Source organism: Lonchura striata, chromosome 1A, assembly GCF_050655825.1.
Source record: "Lonchura striata isolate lonStrDom1 chromosome 1A, ASM5065582v1, whole genome shotgun sequence".
NCBI lineage: Eukaryota > Metazoa > Chordata > Aves > Passeriformes > Estrildidae > Lonchura > Lonchura striata.
Window position 1 is genome coordinate 15,903,046 of NC_140741.1, and position 27,617 is coordinate 15,930,662.

Sequence of the window (27,617 nt, forward strand, 5' to 3'; positions counted from 1 at the left end):
ATGGGTTCCTGCATCTCCAGATTCCTGACCCTCTTGAGCAAGGTTATTTCAAAATAGATGGAAATTGCTATCTAATCCTATTGCACCCCCAAGTACACAAGCTGCTACCCCTAGAGCTAACAGAGTCTCTCTACCAGCTGTTCCCTGGCTAGGTCTATCACACACAGCTAAGAAGTTTAAATTCCCCACTTGGCCACTTTCAGTGCTAAGCATACAAAATTCATCACATTCCCTTGCTGTAAGAATAAGCTCATCCTGACGCATGTGGAACCGTGAAGGATGTTAAACCCCACCACAAGCAGACCCTTGTGCCACTGCTCACACTGCTATCCTCAGTCACCCTGCTGGGCTCAGTCTGATCTTCAGAGATAAACTGGGAGCAGAACCCAGCTACTCTTAATCTGCTCACAGCTGAGGCATCTGTTCTGCTAAAAAGGTATTTGCTGCAGGAGAATCACCACTATTGTTTAATAGCATGGTGTCTATGACACATAGTTTAATCTCATTTTGCCAGGTAGGTAGAGCAGTACACACAGATACTACTCAGCAGTTCATATGATACCAGAAACACAGAGCAGAAAAAAAGCAAACCCGACACACTCATCTGATGACTCTAGACTTTTTCAGTTCATTAACTGTCTGGGAGCAGGCTGTGATTTTCTGCAATTATTTATTACAATTTGATTAGTATTTGATATTGACCAATGTATTTGTCCTGTTTACACACCTACTCATGCACACATATAACACCCTATATAATAACCATGTAATTCTGTACATGTAACAGGTAAAATATATAAAATAGGATTCCTCCTCAGTATCTTGTCCATAAGCAGCCCACTGTGCTAGCTTGAAGGGCTAGCACTGATTGGAAATATGGGTCAGAGGGTCAGCTTCTATCCTCCAACCAGATCAATACAAGTCCTAGCACAGGATTTCTGAGGGCCAAAAAGACTTCTCTCCAAGAATAATTGGAAATACAACAAGCATTCAAAAATGAATATGGTTACAGATTGAAATGTGAGTAAATAAACATTTCCTGCATCATTCTGGGGTGCACTCTACATCTGTCGCAGCCCTGGAAACCTGGGGACAAGGCAGCATCCTCACAGCTCTTCTCCCTTTAGAGAATGGGGGAAAAGCAGCCAACAGGGGCCAGACCTGTCTTTCTCACAGTTCTGCTCTGCTGCAGCCAGGCAGAGGCCATGTGCAGGGCACCTGGAGACAAAGAGAAAGCAAAGCATGATGCTAATAACAACTGCCTCGCACGGAGCTTCTGGGCCACAACAATGTGCTGCTCTTTGCTTTGGGCTCCAAGCAGAGATTTTCCCCTTCACATTTGCTTTTTCTGAGTCCTAACTTGGGAATAAACTTGTTTGTTAGCACAGCTGCAGAAAATCAACTCGGAAAGGGCACTGCAGGAGTGAGAAATGCAGGTATTTCACTTGATGGAATACACACAGACAATACGCTGCCATATTCAACCAGCTCCATGCAAGGCTCAAGGGAAATATGCAGAGTAACAACAATGCTTTGCATTTCTATAGTGCTTGCCTTTGGCAGCTCTCTGGGAGCTTGCAAACATTAATGAATTCACAGAGGCAGAGATTCAGAGAACATAAAAGCCAGAAGGGACTTTAGATCATCCAGTCTGACCTTCTGTGTATCGCACGCTACTTGGAAATTGTGTGGAAAAGAACCACAAGCATTATTTGGGGGTGGCAGAAAATGCCTTTCTGTAAAAGGCTGAAAGAGCTCAATCTGTTTAGCTTATGAAACAGAAATTAGAGAAACTATCCTGTAGAAAGACCAACAGTGAGTGTTTACATGCAGCTAAGTTGAATCCTCCAGAAAGTCATCTACCTTTGATTTGAAAAGCACTGAAAAAAGGGAAAAATATTGTTTCCCTTGGTATCTTCTGACAATATCTATTAGTGCTCATTGTTAGCATTCATGCTTATTAACTAATTTGAATCTGTTTTGGTTTTTCTGTCACAGTTTTTTGTTATTCTCTCCCCTAGATTAAAAAAAATAAACCTTCAGTAACCAGCAGCTCTCTCTGTGGAGGCACTTTATACTCTAAATCAAATAATCTTAGTCTTCTTTTAGGTACAATAGGCAGATTGAGTTCATTAAGACTTTCACTGAAAGAATTTTCTCACCTCTGGGATAACACTAGAACCTATTGTCACACTGCTTCCAGCTTTTTCTCCCCCTTTTAGAAGTATTCTCCTCATCCACTGGTATCTGTGCTCTATATTGTAGATACTACATGATTTTTGCCACTTTTCTCTACTCCTTCCTACCATAGAATGCCTCACAGTCTACTCACTAGGCTGTGAACATTGTTCCTGCTTTAAAGATGGAGGTAAATGTAAATGCTAGGACAAAACCCTAACAAGTAATTTTGAGGGAGGCAGATTATGGGTAAGTGGCTCTGATCCTACCTTTACATTGGTATAAATTCAGTGCATTTTAAACACGAGCCTCCAGATTTATAAAATTCTTGGCAAGAGAAAATCTAGTCCTTTATTTAAAAGGATTATCCCCTTCCAGCATTTTCCACTTCCATCCACTCACAGCCTCATATGGTTGTTTTTCAAATATCTCTCACTGGACATAAATGTCTTGAATTCCCCAGTTATTCTTTCTCTCTCCCCCTTATTTCTGTCTTCTTGTGACTGATCATCCCCTTTTCAATGAGTGCCTTTGACCAGCTGCTTCTCAGATTCTCCCTGCTCTGGTACTCAAATGTCACAAAACACACCAGCCCCCACATCCCCATCTGCTTTCTAAGGGTTTGCTATTGTAAGCAGGGGTTTTTCTACTCACTGTTCTTTACTTTGCAAAACCCAAAGCAATAAAGAGAAACCACCACAATGTCAAAGGCTGAGAGAGGGGTTTAGGTCAGCCCTAGCTTCTGGCCAGGTGCTGTGCTGGGGCTTTCAGCTGCATTAACAAGCTTATTTTTATTTAGTCATGACTAAAATCATGGAGTGTGGGAACTATAGGGTAAGAATGTCCTGCCTGGTGCCCAAGGAGAATGCTGCAGTGAATGGGAAGTTCCCTGTTTGTTTACCTTGCTTGTTGCTGGTTTTTGTTCAGTAACATGGTGAGATCAGGGACTTCAGCTGTTCCCTGGTCAAGGAACTACAGGCTAACAGAGTCTCAACTCTTTGTATTCAAGGCACCACCACTTTCTTATATACTTTTCAAGCTCCAGCTTAAATCCATTGTCTTTATACCTCAGATTCTGGCTAAAGCCTATCTCCATACAACCGTGTGCTTTAGTTTAAATGTGTCCTCCAAGGTGCATTCATGACAGCAATCCTATCTGCTTTGTCCTTGGTTGCACGTGGTTAAACAAGCTGGGTGCTCCAGGTTCCTCTCACAAGTCAGACCCTCCTTTCCTCTCATCATCTGCCCATCCTGTCTGCTCCTGTCTCAGCCTGTATTCCTTTGACCAATACTGTAACACAGACTAGAGGAGACGTCTCACAGGGCTTTGTATTTTCCCACTGGGAACACCTCCCTAAGCACTAGAATAGCATTTGCTTTGTCCTCAACTGCATTGCACTGTGATTCACCACCATGCCACCACCACCTAATACAGAAGATCTCAGCACTTTTTTACTGAGCTTTCTCAGGATATGTTTACCACTAAGTCTATCCAGCTGCCTTTCAGCAAGGTTCTCGGGACAGGTCCTGGCAGATGACAATGGTTTCCTGAATTTACTGTGGGCATCAGGGAGCAGTACAGATTTTATTGATGATCCACACTGAGGATCCTCACTGAGATTTGGCAAGACTGGCTCAACAGTTCCCAGAAGACAAGGACTGCCTCCTGTCCTGCTTGCTGTGCTCTCTGCCAGATCTCTCAGAGCTCCCAGCTTACAGAAGATTTCTATTATTAGCTGTCAAGCATATGACCTTGTCTGTCGTACTACTGAAATTCATTCTGTTTCTGGTACTCCTGCCAAGGTCAAATAAGGCTTCCTCTACAATATCCTGGTCCTTCCATGTACTAGCATTGCCTTCTAGTGTTGAATCACCAGGATACTCTCCTTCCCTCTCCACAGCTATCTGAATCAGGCAGGGTCTCAGGTTAATACTAGCAAAGGCCAATCCCATGGGTGACCATGGGGAGTGTAACGAGTACATTTTGTTAGACTTTGATAGGTGATCTTGCTGCTGCTGTCTTCTCAGATTGACTTCTCCCTCCATGCCACTTACAACTCTTTTGCTTCACTTGAGCTTCTCCAGTCTAGTTGTTTCTTATGTGCCACATAGCAATGCTTTACTGAAATACAGAGATGAGACATTTGAAATTTCTTTTGCCTTCCAGGAAAACACCCATCTGAAAGAAGGATGTTGGTTCGGCATGGTGTTATCCAGCACTGATAAACTCATATTGCATGACTCCCTTTTACCCTAACTGATTGGTAATAATTATACTTTCCTTGAAGGTCTCCTCTAAAGTGCTACACTCATTGCAGAGGTCACGCTTAAAATTTGGAGACTGACAAACTTATTTCTTGTCCTTCTTTAATCCTAACTGCTGAATTTTCACTGCTGCAGACTGCATGGAGTCACCACTGTGTACAGAGTTGAAAAAAGCCCTTTGCTGTAAGTGTGCATTTCCACATGCCAGCTCTCTCAGGGCCAGAAAGCAGTCAGGCCCAGCACTGTGAGTGCACTAATCAGCTTGAGCTGCTTATTCACAGCACTCAGTTTGTTTCTTTCCCCAAGGGTCATATTTCTGTCCTTATCAATAACTTGGGCACTAAGTCTTCTTTGGTTTTCGCTCAGACAATAGACTCCTTGACCCCAACTTCACTCTTATTGACCAGAAGTGGCTCTACTTCTTTCTTTTTTTTTTTTTTAATTCCCCAAATAGATGAAGAACATTATGCTGTTTGTTTTAACCTTCTTTGCAAGGTCTAGCTCAGCTTGATATGTAAGCAATCCTCGCTTTATCCCTACAATTCTGACCTCTAAGGGAGGGCAGGGCTAGGCAAGACAGCCTTGTTTGTTGTCTGCCTTTTTTCCATTCCACAGTCTCTCTGCAGATCCAACTTAAGCAGCTGCTTGTTGTCACAGACGGAGGGCAAAAGAATCAGGATCCTCACAGAAATGGGGGCTTCACACTGTCCCCAAAAGCTCAACTGCTCCCTCCTCACACTCCAGACTTTGCACTGCTGCCTCTGAATGCAGTGCCATGAGTCAACAGCAGAACACCCTCCACACGTTGGGCAGCAGAGTGTAATTCTGGTGCCATCCAACCAGAATTATCTGTGATCCTGTGAGTGGGGTTTCTGTGTTCCAGTGAGAGAAAGGAAGAAAAGAAAAAGGTCTTTTGAAGGGAAAGGGATGGCAGTCAGAGTCCCATTACAAAGCCTGATGATAGGGAGATTTGTGCCTTAGGTGATAGGTAGGGCAGGACAAAAAGAACTCAGGATAAGTTTGGTGGCTAAAATAATGTCTCTTAGGAGGAGGCTGGAGCTGCACTCACATCTGCTAAGATTCTGTGGTTCTACCCTGCAAAACTTGTCTGCCTTGGCTGAATTTAAGCTAAACCATCACACAAGACATTTCCTATAACCTCCTCTGCTGTGACATTTACCACCATCATCCTCATATCTACAGACTTCTCATGTGATCCTTTTCAGCATCTTCTCACGTGGCTTTGCTCCTCTGCTAAACTGTAGGTGCTAACAGAGCTCAGGACATCAGTTATACATGTGCTAAGGCTACAGACAACAGCACTTTACCCCATACACTTTGCATAAAAGACATGGGGCACTGGGGGGATAGATGTGAATGGGGTAATAAACTGGCCTTGCATTCACACAGAGATTTAGGTGGTGTCAGGGGTGCCAGTGCCACTTGCTTGGCAGCCTGTGGATCTTCATGCAACTTCAAATGAAGGTCCTGAACCATTCATAACCCTTGCACTTTGTCAGTCCCCCCTAAATACCCTGTGCTTATTGACAGCCCCTGCACACTGGGTAAAACTCCATGGAATCAATCCTGTACCTACCTGGAAAACACCACAGACAGGAAAAAGTGCAAATTGCTCTGTAGTTATGAGTGTCTGTGCATGTCCCCAGCAAGATGTGCACACAGGGAGCCCAGGGATCTCACAATACACTGCAGATCAGCTCTTTATGTATGCAGATGCACACATGCATGCACAAATCACCTCACATGTCGTTTATCTACACATCCAACGCACTCCCACGAGCACGCCTGGGCAGGGATACAGGGCCTGCTGATGCTGGGTAAGCAGGAGTTAATGGAAGAGAGGCTAGGAAGGAAATTAAAAGCAAAAAAAGTTGAAAGCCCAGCACATGATTCTTCTCCTATCACATCTGTGAATCCTGGAGCGCAAGAGTAATTGTCTGCAATGAGTCAGACCAAAAGGCACAAGGTAATGGTTGCTATGGCAACCTGTGCACTGCTCTAATTCGGCTCGGAATTAAAATGATATCAAATAATTTGCAAGCAAAGGCAACATGGCAAAGGCGCTGGGTGCCAATCTAAAAAATCCAGCTATATGCAAGTCTCTCCTGAGTCAGTGTCAAGGGCTCTTTTCACTTCAAGAGCGACAGTCACGGCAATCAGTGGAGCTGTAGAGACAGATAACCTTAGGCAAGAAGATTTCTGCTACACACAGGCAAGAACGGGGTGCTGGGCTGGACCTCCAGCCTGGAACAGGCTCTGGGGCTGAGGATATCCTGGGACAGATGCCTCACCAGACCCTAAATGGGATAACTCATTGCTCACAATTTTTTGTTGGGTCCCACTGAGAAAATTTCCTGAAAGGGCTGGTGAGGGCAGGGCTGGGGCACAGGAACCTACCCACAGGGTCTGTGCTGGGTGAAGCACTGCCTGTATGGGCTGAGGAAGGCAGGGCTCACTCCCTCAGAGCTTTTTCCCTGGTAAATGGTGCAGTGTAAAAACTCAGGCATTCAGCAGAGACTACAAAGAAATATTTACTCTACAGAATTGTCTTCAGTTTTTCCCCAGACAAGAACTCTTACCAAGGCAATAGACAATGCCTGCACACACAAGGGGGAAGCATGGTCCCTGTGCTGAAGATCTTACAGCCTATGCAGACACCATGGAAGAAAAGGAAATAGCTAAGGTGTAGCCAGGGTGAGCAGAATGCTATGAAAGATGCCTCAATTACTATTTTTAGCATACTTTTGAGGTCAAAATAGTCTTATTTGTCCCTCTTGTCCCCAATTACTGTGTATGCATGGAGACATATAGCTGGAGTTCTGCAGGCAGATGTTGCTCTCTCTCCTGTTCACTGAGCTGGCTGGAGAATAATTAGTTCTGAAAAGGGAACCATGTGGCCCCAGTACTGATGCCAAACCAAGACAAAGGCAAAGTTTGTAAGACAGAACCAGCGCAAAATAACGTAACCTTCTCACTTTTGTCTGGCTCATGGAACAGCTTGTGTGTGCCCCAGAAACACCACAAAAAGCAGCCTGGGTGCTTAGAGGTATCCCCCAAGGCTCAGAGTGTAAGCAGAATGCAATGAGTGGCAGGCAAGCAGATGGGGAGATGAGAGTGCAAGAGATTCTGGTTTTGCCACGCTAACATGTCATGGGGACACTGACATCGGAGTAGTGTCTCAACCCTTAGGCCAGCCAAGTGTGTACCCACTGATAACAGCCTCCAGAGAGGTGTACTGAGAAATGGAGAAGGCACAGCTGCTGGTAGCACTAAAATCAGCAGCATTTCTGCCTTACGAGTGTCCCTAACATTCTCCATGACTCATTTCCAGGGCACAGCCTGTTCAGATGTCTCTGATTTTGTCAGATCAGATGGACACATGAGGAACTGCTCGGGCTTGGGGGATTGCCAGAAGGGGTTGGTGTGGCAGGCACATTCTTCTCTCAGGATTTTTCATAGAGGTGCACAGAGGAAAGAAAGAGAAAAAAAATTCTATTTCTGCTCCTTGTTTTTCCCATGTGGAATGTGTTTGGAGAATTGTTTACCTGGGGTGATTGCTTGGTTGGATTCTGGTGAGGATTGTTTGAGCCTGATGCCCAATCCAACCCACCTGTGGCTGGACTATCAAGAGAGGGCCACAAGTTGTGAGTGAGTTAGATATAGTAGTTAGAAAAAGTAGGTTTGTAGTTTTAATACCTCCTTTAAATAGTATATTAATGTATTATAGTATAGTTATAAAGAAATCCTTCGGCCTTCTGAACTGGAGTCAGACATCATCATCTTCCCACTAGGTTCAGCTGCATTTACAATAGGCTGGCATCAGGCAGAGACCAGACATAGCAGGTCATGGGCTAAAAACAAGTTGTCTTCCTTCTTTTTATCCATTATACCACTGCATGCCAGGGAGACCATGATTTCCATAAAGGCGCCTGGTGATGCCTCAGGGACTCACAGAAGTCTCTGCACTGAGACAACTTTGGCACAACTTTCAGCATGAAAAGAGGGACAGCATTCCTTCTGAATACTGCAGTACGCATTCAAGAGATCAGCTACCCTCATATTTTGTATGGGTATCTTAATGCTGCTTTCTGGACCAGCCTAGTGAAATAGTTTTAATTCTCCAGTTGATATGCAGCTATTTCTAAGGAAAAGGTGCTTATGCTACTAGAGCTTATTTCCATGCATTTTAACAGCTTCTACTGATGCTACTGTCACTTTCCAGAGAGAAGGCTAAAATGTCTCATCCATCTAAGCAGCAAAACTGTAGGGTATGGAATTGTGTGCAGATTAGCTTGAAAAGATGCCACAGCAACAGTCCTGCTGAAAAAGCCACCTGCACCTCCTGTTCCTGCTTGCTGATAGGAGACAGCAGGTAGCCAAAATTGAAGACCAAGGAAAGAGATGGAGAGACATCAAGCTGGCCAGGAATTGCTTTTCAAATTAAGAGCTTCCATCAGACTGACAGAGGCTGGATTTTAACCAGAGGTAATATGGCAATATTATTCCCCATTACCTACTTTTCAGACTGATAGGTTTCAAATTCTTTTGAAAAAAAAAAAACCAAAATATTTTTAAAAAATCTGCTCCTGCTGTGAGTACAGAGCTTTTCTGAAATTACTGATCTTGATAACTCAGTGTCCCAAAACTCTCTCTTTAAAACAGAGACAACATTTCTCTTCTCTGCCCCTGGTTTGAGCTTGCCTAGGGCTCTCCCCAAATACATCTGCATGAATTGCTGGTGTCATGGGATAACGATTTCACTGTGGTCCAATAACTGCTGGTAAGAGCAGCTACTTCCAATATCAACAGAGGAGAGAAGTGTTGTGTAAAATAAACGCATCTCCCAAGTGCGAATTTGGATTATTTTTATTGGGCACCATGTGCATGCCCCATTGTCTGCTGTCATGCCCTGCCACATGACAGCCATGGACCTAATCCTACCTGTCCCTGTTGGGACTGGCAGCCAGCTGACAGCCCCAGAAGCTGAACAGCCAGAAGGTCTGGCAATGAAAGAGACGTCATCCACAGCCCGAAGTGACAGCTGAACTCCTGCACAGATTCCAGCAGTTTCACTGAAGCTTTAAATCATGAAAAGCTTCTGTCAGGAGCTCCATGTGATTTCTGCCTTTCAGCCTGAGGATCAGAAAGCCCCAGGCTACTGACTCACGGGAGGGAGCAGATGACAGGGCTATCTGGGGCAGGACATGGCTTGGGGAGAATGCCATCCTGATTCCTTGTTTCTCATTTCTGATGCAGTTAGTGTGTATGAAAGGTACTGGACTGACATCCCAGGAGAATAGCTGCCTCCTAATTAATAATAATTAATCATCCAGGCATTACTTAATGTTTGCATAGTGCTTTGAAGTGCCAAAGTACAATATAGCAGGTAGAAAATATTCATTCCAAGAAACAGGTATAGTCAAGCTAAGGCTGCCTGTGTGGCTTCCCACCAAAGAAACCCCACCAACTCAGCTCACACAAGTGGACCCTGCTCCACCATGTCCTCCAAGAAATCTGTGTGTACCCTGAACCCCTTGTGCACCCCTCCCAGGCCCATGGGCGAAGGAGAGAGATGGATGAAAAGGGATGAAGATAGGGCAAGGGACACTTCCTTTCCCTCCTGAATATGGCCACCTCTCCACCTGGAGTGTGGAATAGCATCTCTAATGGCAAGAGGAGCAGCTTGGATTCCCCCTCAACCCCATTCTGGGATTTCCCACTGAGCTAAGACAGACTGAAATGGGAGGAAGGAGGCCCTTGTGCTTCCCCCTCCATCCCTTCTCTCGCCTCCAGACTGCAACTCTCTAATTCCATCTGACTGCTCCCTCACTCCCTGACAGCAACCAGGCTTGTGTCATCTTCCTGGACATTTGATTTTACCTTACTCTGCCCTGGCTATGGACTGCCATTCATCTGCCAGAAAAAAAGAGGCCCAATGCTGCCTCTAACTGGCATTGTCCCCATGGGGGCACTGGGAGTGCTCCCTCCCCATGAGCATGGCTGTAAATCCTGGAGCTTAATTCTTCACTGCATGCATAGTGAACATTTCAAAGTGCTTACAAATCCCCTCAAGCACCATCAAGTCAAACAAGTGACAGTAATGATCAGTGACAGAATGACAGGCCAGTTCATACCACTTGTTCTTTTATAGGGGCACTTTAAAAGTCTCTGTTGTTCCCCTTTTACAGAACTGTGGCTGCATTTATTCAGAAACTAGAAATCTACTCAGATATTTGGTTTTCTGGGAACCAGTGCTGGGTACCAAACTTCTGTTAGTATAGCTAAATTACCATGGTATCAATCCCAGTAAGGGCTGATGCCATCAGAATAACAATAACAACAATCTGCATCCCATTCTGCTTTCACTGCCTCTTGTGTGCCTCCACATTCCCTCCCCTCCCTTCACCTGTCTCCTGTACCCATGATGGTGTTGCAGCTCTGCCCAGCTTCATTTCTGCCGCAGCCCCTCACAGTCCCCTAGAATCAGAATCTAGCCATTCAGGATAATTATATTACTGTGAGGGGAAATGAAGTGAGATCTACACCCTTACTCTCTAAGCTGACATCCTCAAGAAAAAAAATAATATTTCAATTGATAGTGTGAGCACTAATTATAGCCCTTTTTAAAAAATGATTACTAGTATGAAAGATTCAGATGATGAACCTTAGTCACCACTAGAAAAGCAAATGGCAATATAGCACTTTTCTCCTCCCTGAACACCCCCCCAAACATTGACTGACACACAAACCAGCACATGGAACGTACCTCAGCAAACCCTTGCACTCCTGCTGAAGTCAGTGGAGACTACAGCTGGAGACATGAAGAACTTTGGACCATTTGGGTGATAATGTTTGCCCTAATGTTATAATTTAGCCCACCCATACCATGGATCAGAGATGGGTTGTTTTCATCAAAGCATAAGAAATCAGGAGTGAAGAACACCCACCATGTGTGAGTAGCAGAAGATGCTTGTGCTCAGGTCACTTAATGTACCTGCTAGGGACAGGACCATGGTACCTTTAAGGAACAAAAGCAATTAAAAATTCATTTCTCTGTCTCAGCTTCTGTGGTTGCCAGTGAGAAAACTGGTTCTGCATAATTTCCAAAAATGACAGCTTTTTCACCTTATTGTTTTAAAATATGTTTTTGTTTCCCTATCCTTTGCTATTTCCTCCACCCTCTGCAAAGGATCCTGCCCCTTCACAGCATGTCCACACAGACAGTATTCAGCATAACCGAGTGGGTGGAAATCTCCACAGGGGTTGTGGAAAGTGCTGCTGACAGAAGAGAAATGGCTCTGTCAGGGCCAGATCCTCCTGCCACTTGTTCTTGCTCCAGTGCTTCCACCGAAAAGTTTCCTTCCTTGAATTTATGCTGAGTGCCAGATTGTCCTGGTTACAGCTAGGATAGAGTTAATTTCTTCTTAGTGGCTTTAGAGTGCTGTGTTTTGAATTCATAATGAGAATGTTTTGGTTTTTTGCTAAGTGTTTATCCTAAGTCAAGGGGTTTTTTTCCTTGTCTCATACTCTGCCAGTGAGGAGCTGGACAAAGGAAACTGGAGGGGACCATAGCTTGGACAGGTCACCTGAACTGACCAAAGGGGCATTCTACACCACAGAAGATCATGCCTACTGTAGAAACTGGGGGGAGTTACCCAGAAGAGGGACCAGTCTGGCTTTGGGAAGAGAAGTCTGGCATGAGTCAGTGGGTGGTGAGCAATTGTATTTTGCATTGCTTGTTTTTCCCTTTTTATTATTATTTACCATTATTATTGTATTTTACTTAATTTTCAATTATTAAACTGTTCTTATCTCAAACTGCAAGTTTTACTTTGATTCTCCTCCCCAATCCACCAGGGTGGAGGGGTGAGAGGAAGGTTGGGTGAGTGGCTGTGTGGAGCTTAATCTCAAGCAGGGTTTGAACCACAACACAGATGAACTGCTTGTGTGCCTCTGCTCTAATCCACAGGTCAGGAAAGGGAAGGAGAAAGATAATGAAAAACAAGCTTATTTAAAAAAAATGTTATTTTCTCCTCTCAAATGAATGCTTAGAGAAATGTTTCGGTGCTGTACAGAGGCCCTTGGTGTGGTTTCAATGCTCTTTCATTTTCTGCTGGGTATAACAGTGTCAGCTGGTGTCAGTTTTGGGAGCAGTTTCTATCATCCAAGCATCTATTAATGTGAACTTCGCTGAAACCATCTCTGTTCACAGGTGTCTCTGGGCAGGCTTCATAATAATTTTCTGGCTTTGGGCATAAAAGTGAAATGTTCTGGTTCATAACACTTCCTTCAGCTTATAAGTACTTAATGTCCAGGTGATAATTAAAGAGTATAATTGTCAGCTAGAACTTACTGAAATCCTGGAAAAGAAGGAATGCTTCATCAGATGAAGTTAATTTGCTATAGTTTTACTGACTAGTAGTACTGAAGAACATTCCCTGTCTCCTACCCAGCATAGGCAAATGCAATGGTAGACTGTAATCTGAAGGTATCTGCTGTATGGCCTTCTCTCTACAGGGTGGTCCTGAAACAAAGTTGTTGTTTGGTGTCCATTCTATCGGTCATTCCTTTCACCATGTAAGACTCCATGACTTACATTCTTTCGTCACTGTTTCCAGGTCTAAAGCAATTTCCATGGAGCTACATCTTCTCTTATCCCAGTACTCCTGTGTTGAGTGGTTAAATTGGATATGGTGCCAGTGTTACTGATAATGCTCTTGTTTGTTTGTTTGTTTGGTTGGGTTTTTTTGTTTGTTTTTTTTTTTTTGTTAAATGGCTGCTCTGTTTCTGAGTTCAGTGCACTTCCTCGCATTGCAAGGCTGAAGCAATTAGTACAAAAAATGGTAAATCTTCAAAAGCTTTGAGGTTCTGTTGGAAATAATGTGCTACATGAATTTTCCAAAAGAAGATTCAGTCTAGTGAAGGTCTGCAAAAAGGAGTGTAAATCTCAGATACAGCAATAAGTTTGGCAATCTATAGGTCTGAACTGGATTTCTAGCAACATGCCCATTTCACCAGCAGAAGTTATTTTTCCTTTGAGATGACAGTGGGGACACACAAACATGAAGCTGTTCCAAAGCCAAAGCGTTTTGCAAAGTTTTAAACCTGCACAGACTTCCCAGCGTGTTCCTGCTCCAGAGAAAGAGTCTCAATCCACAAATTCACCAGCACTGGAGATGGGAAGCTTCCATTCAAGCAGCCCATTTCCTTTTCAGAAGCCTGTCAGCCATTCAGTACCTGTTCCATTATTCTCTGTTTAGCCTAGTTCTCAATACCACAAGCTATTGTGGCTCCTGTCACTTCCCTTGAATGACAAGCTAACAGCTCTCAGCTCCCACATTCAATGCAAGATGAAGCCATTCCATTCAAGATAAAAAGAGAAGCCAGAATGTCCTACCTGCAGCAATTCCCATCTTCCCATCCACAGACACAGACACAGCCGTGCTCACTGTCACCACTTTTGGCAGGCCACCTCCCTCTGTCAAGACATAAATACAGCAGACTTGGTTATCTTAACCTGAGAGAGGCATAAGAGCAGCTTGCCCTCACATTTTCCCATCCAGGACAGTGTTTACATATTCCTCAACTCTGAAACATCTCAGAATTTCAAGGGCTGCATCTTTCAAAACACAAAACCAGCCTAATGGGCTATGAGAAAATGTTATTTTTCTCTTCTTTATGGCTCATGATAAAAGTGGTATCCTCAACATAAAAGAAGTGTCCAAGGCAGGATTGGGGTTGGTGGCGGGGTTTGAACAACCTGGTCTCATGGAAGACATCCCTGCCCACAGCAAGGGGTGTGGAACTAAGTGACCTTTAAGGTCCCTTTCAGCCCAAAATGTTCCATGATTCTGTGATAAAATGTAGAGGACCTGCCTCCTTGATTTTGGGCATGTAGAGCTTCCCTTAGGTCAGAGAGCTGTTCTGCTCAATGCACCATCCAAACTCTGCAGACAGAGAAGCAGGACAGGTAATTCTGACAACACTTACACACCAAAGGCCAGGCTTATATCTAACTCTTACCCAAGCCAGGCCAGCACTACAAACTGCAGACACAGCAGCTTCCAGAGCACACTCCATTTTAGAAACAAAGCCTTCTGGGACTTTGTTGCCTAAACTCTCTTATGTCCCAGGGTCTCCCAATTATCCTTGAGCTGCTGCTTTAAGCATCTTGTAGGTCCTGTGACACATCTGCCAGCCCTGTGCAGATCCCTGAGCTCTCACGGGGCATTTAAAATCGCATGGCTGGATAGGCTCAAGCAACTGAACTCCATCTCTCCTTGTCAGGGCAGCTGTTCCAGCCTGCAGTTGTCCATGTGGCAGATTCCATTGCTTTATATATTTAAAATGGATTATATTAACTTCAGCTGGGGCACCTCTTTGGGAAGTGCCAGGGGACAGTTTGAAGGCCAGGCTGATCGATGTAGTCTGCACCTGGTTCCCTCCTTGTGTGCTCTATGGAAATCTCTTCCTTAGACAGACAGGTCAGAGATCTTTCCATCCCCACAACTCCAGCATTTGTTACTGCTTTCCATGTCTGCCTTCATCATTACAGGTGTGCCCAGAGCACAATTCAGTGCCTACCACAGTTTAGCCTGGAGGCTCTATTTTGTTTTTGTTTTTTTGATGAAAGCCAGATTAACCCGCTCAAGTGTGAAATAAGTACTCAGCTCACATGCCTTGAGCATGATCCTGCCTTTATGGTTGTCCTGGGTTGGCTATATGATGCTTGTATCCCCAGCTGTCTATTCTGTATATGGGTAAGAGGTTTTACACCCTTGAGACTGGTTCTTAGGGTGAAGTGGGGAGAGAAGAAGCGTGGAGTTTATCAGGGACTGCACTCACTCCTTCACATTCCTGCTCCTGTGCTGTCTGCGGATGGACAGACAGCAGGACAGAGCTCTCCTTTGCTTTTAGTTAGTTTTTAGCTCGCTGAGGCAGAGAAGTTCCCTGGACTGTGGACCTGCTCAAACCTGCTCTGGACTGAACACCCAGAACACCAGGAGCTCGCACCTGTGGCCCACTGGGCCGTGGCATTTGCAGTGCCAAAGGGACTGATAAGAGACTGAGTGAGCTGAGCTACAGCCCACCAAGGGGACTTTCTGACTTTCTCACCCCTTTTGGAGCAGCAAGAGGTTTTATTGTTTATTATTGTCCATTTTTTGTTTTTGATGGTGAACGCTTTGCCTGTTAAATAAGCAGTTTTTTCCACTTTTCTCCAGGGAAATATCTTTGCTGGAACCAGTTGTGGGAGGGGCCACTTGATTTTTTTTTCCTAGAGGTTTCTAAAAACCCCTTTAGAGATTTTCTCCCAAATTTGCCCTAAACCAGGACAATGGTGAATGTCAAATGGCTTGTTCGAGGATGGGACAAAGAAGCAAAATACACTTAGGGTCTCTAGAAAAAAAAATCTCACCCAACCCATGAAAAATCTGGGCTGCAAGAACAGTACCACTTGACATACAGAGGCTTCCCTGCTGTCCCTTTTATTTCTGAGACTTCTGGACAGTGGAAAGAGGTTCTGTGTATAAATGCTTCTAATGACCTGCAGTCACTTCCTGCTGGTTTTCTCTCCAACAGAGAGCTGTTGGGGGTTTTCCTTCTTAGATTATTAGAAGCCCCTCTGCCACAAAAAATCTCCTGTCACAGCAGGGGACTTGTGGAAAACACGAAAAGGGGACTTCAGCATCTGATAGAATTTAATAAGAAACTGGGTGGCCTATTTTGTCTAAAATGTGGGGCAGCCCTGCTTTATCAGATGTCAAGGAAGGGCCTGGACTCTGCTTTATAGTAAATTACTATCTCAGAAGCACTGGGTATTATTTCCTGGCCCTTCCCAGGGAGTCTCTCTGTGCTGCCCGTCCCTAAACACTAACAATCTCCCTTACAGTTTAGGGCACAAGGTCTTCAGGGCCATGTGCTACTTCTTACAAGGTGCCTGCAGAGTTTCCAGCTGTGTGGGGTTCTAGACTTGATTTAAGCTTCTGACCCATGGCCATGTAAAATAAAGAACAGTGCTAGCTACTTGTCTTCAGTCTTTATCCAAAACTAGCTGTGACTTCTAAGAAAGCCACAGCAAGCCACAGCCAGCCACAGCCCCAGTGTTTAGCCAGCAGTGACTACTGTGGCCTGGGTAATGGCTGCCCTAGGAAGACCCATAGGGTGTCACTCCCTGCTTTTCCAACCCACGCTCTATTCCAAAAATCAGATGCCATGGCTTGCAGGGGAGTAAAAGGTCCCTCCTGTCATCTCTCCATATTTGCCTTTTAAGTGAGATGTAAGGGTGTTGGGGAAGAAAGGCTTTTGTAGGTTTCGAGTACTTTCTCTTTCCATTCCTTCCCCCTATACATCCTGGTTCATCTCTTGCCTCTCAGGCTGGTTTCTTCTCTTTGCTACTTGCTTTCCCACCCACCAGACTCCCACCACTGTGCCACAAAAAGCTTTAACAGCTACAGTGCTGAGCTCTGTGACAAAGATGGAGAGCTAGGGGCCAGGAAGGAGCACAGAGGGGATCTCTGCCTTCTGCGAAGCAGTCTCTCTGAATATTTTGTTTTGCTTGTTTGTTTTTAGGCTCCTATGCTCTCTTCCAGCCTTTGAGAAGGTCATGGCTGGCCCTGAATGCTCATAGGAACATACAGGAACCAAGCAAGAGATATTGAAAAGCCAATCTTTGCTTTCCTCTAGTGTTTGAACTTTGCTGAGCAAGAGATGCCATTTTCTAGTATTGGGATTGGAAGGATGCAGGACACCCATGCTATGGAAAAGCCTTCCTCTCCACCCTTTTCCTCCACCATCTTCCATAACAAACCCATCCTTTCCTGTCATGGAAAGTGGTGATGGAAAAAATGACACCCTCTGAACCTAGACTTCCTGGCTGTTTGCTGATCCCTCACCAGTGCCAGCTGTTACTGCCATCCAGCAGGGCTGGTGTTGTTCCCTCCCAAGCCTGGCCACATCTGTGTGTCTCATTCCTTCTCCAACACCTTTCCTGTTCCCTTCTCATGTTTCCTGAGTATTCCAGCCCCACAAGTACCTTGTGTTCCCCTGGCTCCCGCCTCTCTAAACCTTTCCATTTATGGAAAGGTAATGCTTTTCCATTTCCATCCTTCTCTGTCCATTCCCGACTGCCTTCCCCACACCTTGTAGCTTCTTCTTTCAGCTGCGATCAGCACCTTGGCCGTGAGCTCTGGTGCGAAGAGGGCAGGGCTCACAGCAATAAAGGTATCAGGGATGCGAGGTGTGAAAATCTTTTTTATTTCCCTCTGTCTTTTCTGTATTTAGGCTGGGGTTACCTGACTCATCTTCTGAGACAATGCTGTAGATGAAGCTGCCGGGGGGATGCTCGGCCGCCCTGCGGTACCACAGAGGGAAGTGGTCCATGGTGAAGATGCTTTCCTTGTCCTTCTGTGTCAGGAATTTCCTGCCGGGACATAACACGGTGTGGAGGAGCGGCAGCCCTCCTCGGGGCAACGCAGGGGGACACCTGCGGCCGGGCGCATCGCCCGCAGCTCACCACCCGGGGCTTTTCCATGGGCGAGGGCAGGCGGTGTCGCCGCTGTCCCCCGGTGTGCCCCGGTGTCGCCGCTGTCCCCCGGTGTGCCCCGGTGTGCCCCGGTGTCGCCGCTGTCCCCCGGTGTGCCCCGCTGTCCCCGCTGTCCCCCGCTGTCCCCCGCTGTCCCCTCGGGGCAGGGCCGGGCCCTCCCTCGCTCCCGAGGGGCGGCCGCGCCCGCCGCGCCTCCCGCGGCCGCCGCCAGGTGCCGCTGTTGGCCCGGACCAGACCGCGGCGGCGGCCCCGGGCGGGCGGCGGGCCGGGGTCCCTGCGGGAAGCGGGCAGGGCCGGAGGGAAGCGGGATGCACGGAACCGGGCTGCACAGAACCGGGCTGCACAGAACCGGGCCGCACAGAACCAGGCCGCACGGAACCGGGCCGCACGGAACCGGGCCGCACGGAACCGGGCCGCACGGAAGGGTTACCGGGCACGACACCCCGCGAGCAGCGGGGCAGCGCCGGAGCGCGGGGTGAGCAGGTGGGCGAGGGAGCGCAGGCGCTTGTGGCCGTTAGTTAGTGCAGGGGATGGGGAGCAGGCGAGGAAAGGCGATTAGGCAGTGTCCTACAAAAACAAACCACCCACCCCAAACATAAGGTTATGCATCCTTATCTCCTCAAGAGATGCTCAGAGCAGACACCTCAGAGCAACCTTCTAGTATGTGAAGGAGGGCTGCTGGGGAGCTGGAGAGTGACTCTGTTAGAAACGGCAGTGGTAGGGCAAGGAGAAATAGGTACAGATTGAAAGAGGAGAAACTTAGGTAAGATACTGGGAAGAAATCCTTTAAGGTGAGGCAGGTAAGAAGCTGGAAGGAGGTTGTGGATGCCCCAGCTCTAGCAGTGTTCAAGGCCAGGTTGGATAAAGCCTTAAGGAACTTAGTCTAGTGGGAGGTGGCCCTCCCCGTGGCAGAGTGGGTCAGGGACAGATGATTGTTAAGGTTCATTCCAATTCCTTAACAAATTCTATGATTCTGTGATTCCTGGAGAGGCAGGAACTGAAGTGCTTGAGCAAAGGGGTGCTTCTGAAGGCAAGAGGATGTGCTCACATGAGACCTCATGAAAATCAGGTCATTTGCTTCCCTGGATGTCCATACAGCTTGCCTGGCAAATCCCTTTGTTTTCAGACTCTTGTTCTGCTGTATATTTTGACGTAATGATAATTCCTCATGATTTCTTCCCTTTCAGGGATTTCCAGAAGCACCTCCTGTAAGATATGTGGGGATCTGTCTCTGCAATGTGGTGACTGTGACTGTTTGAAGCACTGAACGCTGTTCCTGATAAGCAGTGGGAATCATCACATTAGCCTCCTGCAGCGCACGGCATTTCTCCGTTGTTGCCAGAGATGGATTACTCTGTGTTGTTCAGACTGCTTCAAACAGATGAAGAGTGTCACCTTTCAGGCACAGCAGAGCTTGAGGGTAGGACTCATGTTTGGGGAACTTGGGGACAGTGGAACAGCTGCCGAGAAGCTAATGACCAGCACCCACATGGTCCCTTTCTGTTCCATCTGCTGGTGTGCCTCCGTGACCCGTCCTTTCCTACAGCAGCATGCACCAGCCTGCGTATCCAAAAATGCAACAGAATGCAAACTACTCCTTCCATGTCAAAACCCTTCAGTGCACACGTACTTCTGCCTTGAGGGAGAGGACAGGAGAGTGAATGGGATGTGACAGATGTCAGTCACATCTCTTAACGCCTCACTGCAAGGCGCTGGGATGCTGCTGCCATGTGGCAGTGTGAGAGGCAGACCGGCATAAATCTGGGAGAGGAACTGAGACAGAAAGATCAAACACAGCCAAGCTGGAATGGTGCTGGGGCACTGGAGTGCAGAGCCTTTGCACTGTAAAATGGTTCTGGGGATATGTGCAGTAACTGTGGACATTTTCTGTGTCAGCTGACTGAAGGGTTTCATTCAAATGAATGCACTTTGGGACAGTATTTTAAGAAAAACTCAAAAGGACCAGAGGGAGACAAAGGCCACCTACTCTGATTCTGTGAATCTGCATTAATGCCATCAAGGTGCTGCTCCTTTCCATTCTGTCTCCCCAAAAGCATTTCTAAGGCTGGTGGTGATTTCATGCTGCCCCTTCAGAGACACTGACAGAAACTCTGTAATGCAGCTTAGGGACTTACTTGTTGGAAATCTTCTCAGAGCCCACATACAGGGCACTCCTCATGAGTCCAGCCCGAGTGCCCAGAAACGCCATCTCAACGCCTGACTCGGTATCCCTGTGGAACAGAAATATGCAAGCAGAAGCAAACAGTTCTCACAAGAACAGCCATGATCCAGGGTCAGGGCCTTTCCAACTTGAAGCCACATCTGGAGACCTGGTCTCAAGTTCATTTGTAATATAACCCATTCACCAGGAGTGACAGTGGCTCCTCCCGGCTAACGGCAGCAGGTTGTTACTGGCTGGCAACTGGCAGGTTTAAGACTTGTACTCAGATTTAAACCTTTGAAGTCTGCTTACTTCATTCTCTTTTATGTAGGCCATAAGCTCCTCTGCCCCTGCTAGCTCTGCTCCAGTCAACTCTCACGAGGCTGAAGTGCAAGAGGGGAACTACAGAAGGAGAATGGCTGGATCAGGGATCCAGAGAATGGCCAGGTTAGCAGAATGTGACTAAAGAGAGTGTGTTGGTGTAGCTATTTAAAGCTGTGCTGATAACTGTGTGTCCCAGCAGGATTGTCACTGGCTCAGCTTCTGTTAGTGCAGGGATACAAGGAACTGAAACAGGGACAGGAGTCCAATGGCCACATATGTCAGTAAGTAGCACAGTTGTCTGCTGAAATAAGATCTGTGTGACATGATACAAGACACCACAAGCAACAGTTGCCTCACTGGAAATAATAAAATACAAAGTTGTTTAGTGAAGCCAGCCTGAGCTTCAACCTGGAGGTATCACCAATAGAGACAAGACCAAACTCCTTTTCTCCATGAGAAAAACCCTCACCAAATGAAAGATTCTCCCAAGGAGGCCCAGCTTATTGTAGTTTACTCCTGAGAGACACTTTTCAAGCTATTTCTAAAGCTATTGCACTATTTCTATCAGCTTTTTGAGCTATTTCTACAGTTTCTTGTACGCTGTGCAAACGTTTGTGACTATTTCAGGCACTGCATAAACCCATAGTGGTGTTCTATCCATATTTATGTCTCCTACACTTACAAGGACATGTTGAGGGCTAGTGTTGTCCAGTAGGCCTCCATGGGGGCAGTGACCACTGCATCAAACAGCACTTCCTGGACTAACTCCTCGTCACCTAAGGAGAAAAAGGAAGAACAAAAATCAGGAAAGAAAGACATGTTTTTCTCTAGATGTTTTAGGGAGTCCCTTCATAAGGAGCATCTGCCTATGCAGGACAGTGGATCAATGTGGCACAAAAAAGAGGCCTCCCATTACAGGTCAGAGAAGAAGTCCAAACACCCTGGGTGGTGGAAAACACAGCAGCAGATGTTACAGCCAAGATCACAGAATTAGAGAGTAAATGAGGTTGGATAAGACCTCTGAGATCATCAAGTCCAACCTATGACCCAACACCACTGCGTCAACCAAACCATGGCACTGAGTGCCACGTTCAGTTTTTCCTTAAACACCTCCAGGGATGGTGACTCCACTGCCTCCCTGGGCAGCTGTTGCAGAAACTAATCACCCTTTCCATGAAGAATTTCTTTCTAATATCTAAAATCATCAGACCAGTTCCCTTGCAAACTCTGTGCAAAGGTGGTGCCCAAATAAGTGTGGGCAAATGAGAGGCTTTCAAATCAAGTTATTCATTAGACTGTCACTTGACTCCTTCATTGAGCAGGCTGTCCACAGCATGTTGCCCTCTTCTTTTGAGAGTTTCAAAGTTCTTCTAAAAGTTTCTTATGCCTTCTGATATTTACATATTTCTACTGAATTTTCTCACACTGTCCATATAAACAATGATTGTTTTGCATTCTTCTTTGTGGGTGGAGAGAACTGATGGACTGTTGGTTTGACCAGTGTGGTTGGAGAGGTGGTATTTTCACCCTCCAGTCCACTGTCACTTTTGCATATGTAGTGGAGTTAGAAAATAAAATTTGCTTTTTTGGGTTATTTTTCTTTCCTTTTGCATCTGGCCTGCTTGTGCGAGTTATTTCGTGTCATAGTGTGACAACAGCCTTTGCCTCAAATCCCTGCCTTGACATTTCTTCTGGGTATCCTGTAGAGAGGATACCAGCCAACACCTTCCACTTCAACACCACTAGAGACTTTTTTATGGCCTCTACTCTGTCCCTTTGCTCACTGGTTTCTCTGTTAGCCCTCCTTCCTTCCTGTGAGTCACAAAACATTTTCCTGTCCTGGTTTTAACCAGATGCTCAAACCAGTCCAGGCTACCAGTCTAATCCACTTTGGGACTGGAGCTAAGAAGTGATTAGGAAAGTTCAAGGTATCGTCATGTGCTAAATGACATGCCCCAGAACCCCATTTATTTGACCTGCTTTGTTTCTGTACTGCCCTGCTTGCACTTATCTGTGAGAACTTGGTGCCCATCATGTCCCAGAAATGCCTCTTTCAGTGCTGTTCTAGATGGAGCCACCCCACCATTTCAGTGTTTCTGGCACCGAAACTTTCTGGGTTGATGTTCCAGGTGTCCCTTAATGTTTTACGTCAAGTTCTCCCAAATTTCTTTGCCACAGATTTCAGGATCCTTCTCTCCACAGCTGTTGTTATTCAAGCTTCAAAATCAGAGCCCACCACGAGATCTTTCCCTCTTGAGGCCCCTCATGTCTATGATTCATGTGTTCAAATCATATTTGTTTTTCCTCCACTTCCAAGCCTGCATATTTCTCCAAGTCAGCTCTCCTAAAACTTTCCTCCTCCCTGGCCTCTTTAAAGCATACATCTCCTCTTTCCAGCCTACTCCAAGGACAGCCAGGAGGGCTCTGCTCACATTGTGCAAGAGAGGAAGGATTACTTGAGTACAGTTGATTTTACTTTTAAGAGATTCCCATCCTTGTGGCAAAGGTTTGTGCCTCTGAGGTACAGCCTTACATGCCAAAGCTTGTACTTGGCACAACTAAGGGGGCTGAAAGACATCCTAAAACAAAACTGCTGTAAGGAATTCCCATGCACAGCTGCTCATCTCTGCCCCCTGATAGAGATCCCACTCTTCAGTGGTTCTGTATCAGCTGCAGGAGAATGGGACCCAGTGCAAGGGATGAGCAGCAGAGGAGCAGGAAATACAGTAATCCTGTAACCATTTTTTTTTTTTCTCTTGGATCAGTTACCTTTTGTGTTTGCATAACAAAATTAATAATCCTTGTTCTGAAAAAAAACCATCTCTCTAGAGGGCACCGTGAGCCCTTGGAGGATGATGCCTGGTGTCCCTGGGAAAATGAGTTGTCTCAGCACTTTTCCTGGCTTCTTCTGCCATTGCCCCCTCTAGACCAGTCTGTCAGTCTGTCTTAAACCTGGTGTGCAGCCTTTGCCAAGCTCCATTCAAGCCTTCCAATTCCCAGTATTTCCTGTGCTGACACCTCCAATAAGGCTGAGTTATGTGTCAGCTTTGAAATGGGAAATAATCCTCTGATGGAGACAAGGATCCTCAGCTCATTTCCACTTGTGAATTAATCTGGGCTTGAGTTCAGTCCTGCCAGTATAAGCAAGTGCCACAGGGGCACAGTCTGAGACTAATCAGTTTGTCACAGTCCCCTCTGCCTTGTGATGGGTACAGGAAAACCCCAGCAGGGCACTTTCTGTGCCTGGGACTCACATTCCAGGTCAGGCTCCTCTCCAGTGAGGAAACGGATCACAGCCTCCAGCTGGCTGAGCTTCCGGTGGTCGGGATCAATGTCGGTGATGCAGTAAATCCTGGTGGGAAGGGGAAAAGAAATCCAAAAAGGGCAAAGAGAAACCATAGTCAAACAAATGTTCCTGGATGATAATAACTGCAAAAAGAAAGTCAGCAAGAAACCTTGGTCTGCAAAGCCTTTACTTTTTAGATTGCTGCACGTTATGCCCACTCTAAATCTAACAGTGTGGCTGTAAGTCAAACCCTACCACTAAACCAAACACCAATTAACCTGACTGCTGTGCTCAGCAGGATTGCTGTGTTCTCCAGCATAAGCTCACAACGCAACAGAGCTGTTCCAAATCCTGCCAGCAGTTTCCTGTAATATGTTGTGTAAGATGTGTACATGTGCCTGTATACAAAATAAAAGTGTGATGGAGAGACCTGAAAAGCAGAGGGTCACATGAAATGTGAGACCTGACTAGGAGCAGAAAAAATAAGAGACAGAGGAACAAAGTGTGTGATGAGGAATGATCTTGCAGCGTGATATGGTGATAACAAAAGCTGTCCAAGTGCAGCTTTTGGTGCAGGAGCCTCAGGACACAGTTTGGGGAGAAGTGGAAGAATGTATTAAAAATGCTCTGTGCTATAAAAGAAACCAGTCTTCTAATCCTGCTTCCAATTTTGACTGCTCCATTGTCAGGACAAGGGAGAGGAAGGGGTTATAAAAGAGAATTAAAACTCATAAAGGGGATGAAAGGAGTGATTTATGAGAAAAGTCTAAGAGAAATGAATATGTAAAGTGTGGTAAGCTGACACCTGAAGTCAGGAGTTAGAAGAAGGAGAAGTCTCTGTTTGTGTCTCAAATGTGCTGCTTGTGCAACTTGACAGCGTAATGAGAGGTGAGAAGGGCTGCAGGGCTGCTTGAATATAGTTATTTTGGCTTTGATACAGCCTGGGTTCATGTGACTGAGTGGGACTGAATGTTGGGTTCATGAAAACCCCAAACCTCACAGCAATAAATGGAAAGTGCCGTGCTTCACCCTGTTTCATATCCAAACCAAGCAAAACCATAAGTTCTGCCTGCTATTGAAATGGGGGTCATAAATCACCTCCGTGTTCACGAGAAGTTAGGTCTAGGCTCAGTTCAGAAGGATGCCAACTAAAAATAAAATATGATTTAAAAAAGCATTTCAATCTCTCACCAAGCTTGCAACAAAATTCCCTAACAGGTCTGACATAGTGTAGGTTTTGTAAGATAATTCTGAGCAACACGAGGAGGAACCGAGTGTGAGCACAGCAGACTGAGGATAAATCTCAGCTGTTTCTTAGGAGGGGAATGTGCCAAGTCTTGGTGGCATCTCCCAAAGGAAGACGTGAAAGCCAATTGCCTGGAGACAATCAGGTCTTTGCAGGTACAGCACCTGAACAGCACTGCTTTTCCCCTAGGCCACAGAGGGTGGTGAACGCAAACCAGATTGCTGGGAACTTTGCCCAAATATCGTGACAAAGCCCTGTGTCACTGACAGGGATTTCTTCCACTTACCATTCATTTGCTAAAGACAGGTCTGGCTGGAGCAGGTCGTGCAAACCTGAAACCAGAGAGTACATGGAGTATTCAGTGAGGAAGCAGACAGACACACACAGGCTCTGAAGGAGAACTGGTGACATTCAGAGTAGCTCCCTTGCCCCTTTCAGATTAACCAACCTTCTTCCACTGAAGTGTTCCCCAGCAGAATGTACTCCCCGTGCCCCCTGGACAGCACAACACCCAGGCTGCAGGCAAGAAGGAAAACAGAGGGCTTGTCAGCAAGGAAAGGTGTCATTGCCTGCAGTTACAACCCTTAATGACATTAACTCCCTCCACAGCTATTAAAGAAAAGAATATAATTGGAAGAGGATTAAGTAAGATCCAATTTCAGCACAGGGGACTAAGGAACCTGTCTGTAGAGTTATGAGGCATTGCTGGTGACAATTTTTTTGGTCAGCATTGTAGGTTCAGGTCAATGATAGCATTTCTCAAATCTCTGCCAGTTTCAAACCATTTCAGCTGGGGGAAAAGAACACCATCCCCCTCCCTCCCCTCCCCTCCCCTGCCCACCCCTCCCCTCCCCCCCCACAGTTTTCTTCATTTGTTATTAGTTGTTTTATAATTTTCAATGTATAAAAATCTTGAGGTTTATTTAAAGCCATACACCAGGATCATACACCATATTCAGTGGAAATGAAAATTTAAGCTGTCTCATTTCTCTGAAATGAAACAACATGCTTTACCTAAGGTGTAGCTGTCAGACTCTGAATTTCAGGTAAATAATAATATTCCTTTTGAATTTACCCCAAATAATATTTTCATGGCAATAGGAACAAAGAAGTTAGTTATTCCAACTGCTCTACTTATGACATGTAGCAATATTTATGAAGAGAAGGACCTGATCTGCTGTCCCTGATCAGACTTCTGATACAATGTATAGGTGCCACAAGTCCTTGCTCACCTGAAGGGTGTGCCACTGATGTCCGTAAAGAAATAATCATTGGTGAGGAAGAGAACTCGTTTCTGAAATAAGAGAATGAAGAAGAGAGACAATAAGGGCATAGTGGTGATGGGGGCCTGGGATAATGTCCCCAAGGCTGAGCAAAACCAACACCTCACACCCTGCTAGGGTTGGCTGGAGGCTGGGATGAATGTGCAGTATTCAGCATATCCAGCACCTTGAGACTTTTAGGATCCAGGCAGCCACTCTGTCTTTCCAACAAGGGCTTCAGATAAGCCATTCTTTGTTCTAGGGCTCCTGCACCGGCTGCAGGAAGGGCTGAGGGGAAGCTGCCTTCCCTCTCACTCCCTCCAAGCACATGTGCTGGGGCCCTGCTGCTCTTCTGCTAGACACAGCAACCCTGACAGCTTTGCACATCATCATCACCATCATCTCCAGCAGGAGCGGGGCTCAGGGGCAGATAGGAAGGAGGAGTTGAAGGAGAGGCAGAATGGTGAACCTATCCTCTGTGTGGGTGGGCAGCCAGGGCCAAGTCTCCCCACTCCTGTGGGAAACGCTGATATTCCTGACATTTGCTTTCACACCAAAGTGGGACAAAATATTACCATATTCCAATTTTGTTAAAATCGGTTAAAAAAAATTTACATTTTCAATTTGGAAAAAAAGTGCTGTTTCAAATCCAAGCCATTTTGATTCACTTGCCAATATTTTTTTCAGACTGACATTTCAACTGAAGACATTTCAGATTATTGAAAGCTGCCTCAGAACTTCATCTGTTTGCCAGACTGGCCTTTTCCTGTAGGAAAGTGTTGATTTCAGTGGAACGCTTTTCTAAAGGAGAAAAGTTTCTGGAAAGTTTCTATCCAAGCCTTATGCCAGTATATGAACCCTAATATGTTTAAAATCCTAGACCCAGTCTGAGAACGAGGTAAGAGGATGTGTGTGGGAGACAGGGGAGTGAACACAGAAAACTCAGTGTTCCCCAGGGAAAGTCATGCCTGCTCTAACCTGCTCGAGCTGAGCAGCCCTGAAAGTGGAGCAAGGCACAGAAAGCTCCAGCTCCACAGTGTGCACCAAGTCTGTGCTCACTGTGCTGACAGGGATGGGGGACATTATTAGGTGTGATGGGGATTCAGGTTATTGTTAGGTGACGAGGTGGCAGGTGTCTTGACCCCTTTCTTCCCTTCTCTCTCCATGCATTGCAACTGTACTGCTGAACAACAGGGTGTTCTGCTGGGCCAAGACCACACAGAATCATTGAGGTTGGAAAAGACCTCTGAGATCACCAAGCCCATCCTTTAACCTATCACCATTTTGTCAAGCAGACCATAGCACTAAGTGCCATGTCCAAGCCTTTCTCA

The 27,617-nt window shown here is 45.9% G+C and overlaps 1 protein-coding gene and 1 long non-coding RNA gene across 3 annotated transcripts in view; one reads left to right on the plus strand and one right to left on the minus strand.

Annotated features, from left to right (window-relative positions):
- Positions 1-27,617, minus strand: part of CACNA2D4 (calcium voltage-gated channel auxiliary subunit alpha2delta 4) — a 124,966-nt gene that overhangs the window by 51,868 nt on the left and 45,481 nt on the right. For both annotated transcript variants that reach the window (XM_085568506.1, XM_085568505.1), the window contains exons 19-26: positions 26,257-26,318; positions 25,473-25,540; positions 25,311-25,356; positions 23,747-23,844; positions 21,175-21,268; positions 20,143-20,238; positions 17,757-17,884; positions 13,862-13,942 (exon numbers count right to left, since the gene is read on the minus strand). In XM_085568506.1, the coding sequence (XP_085424632.1) occupies positions 13,862-13,942; positions 17,757-17,884; positions 20,143-20,238; positions 21,175-21,268; positions 23,747-23,844; positions 25,311-25,356; positions 25,473-25,540; positions 26,257-26,318 (673 nt within the window). The remainder of the gene's footprint in view (positions 1-13,861; positions 13,943-17,756; positions 17,885-20,142; positions 20,239-21,174; positions 21,269-23,746; positions 23,845-25,310; positions 25,357-25,472; positions 25,541-26,256; positions 26,319-27,617) is intronic.
- LOC146763392 (uncharacterized) lies at positions 18,239-22,086 on the plus strand. The gene is made up of 2 exons (XR_014951829.1): positions 18,239-18,482; positions 19,195-22,086. It is a non-coding gene; the product is annotated as an uncharacterized LOC146763392 (long non-coding RNA).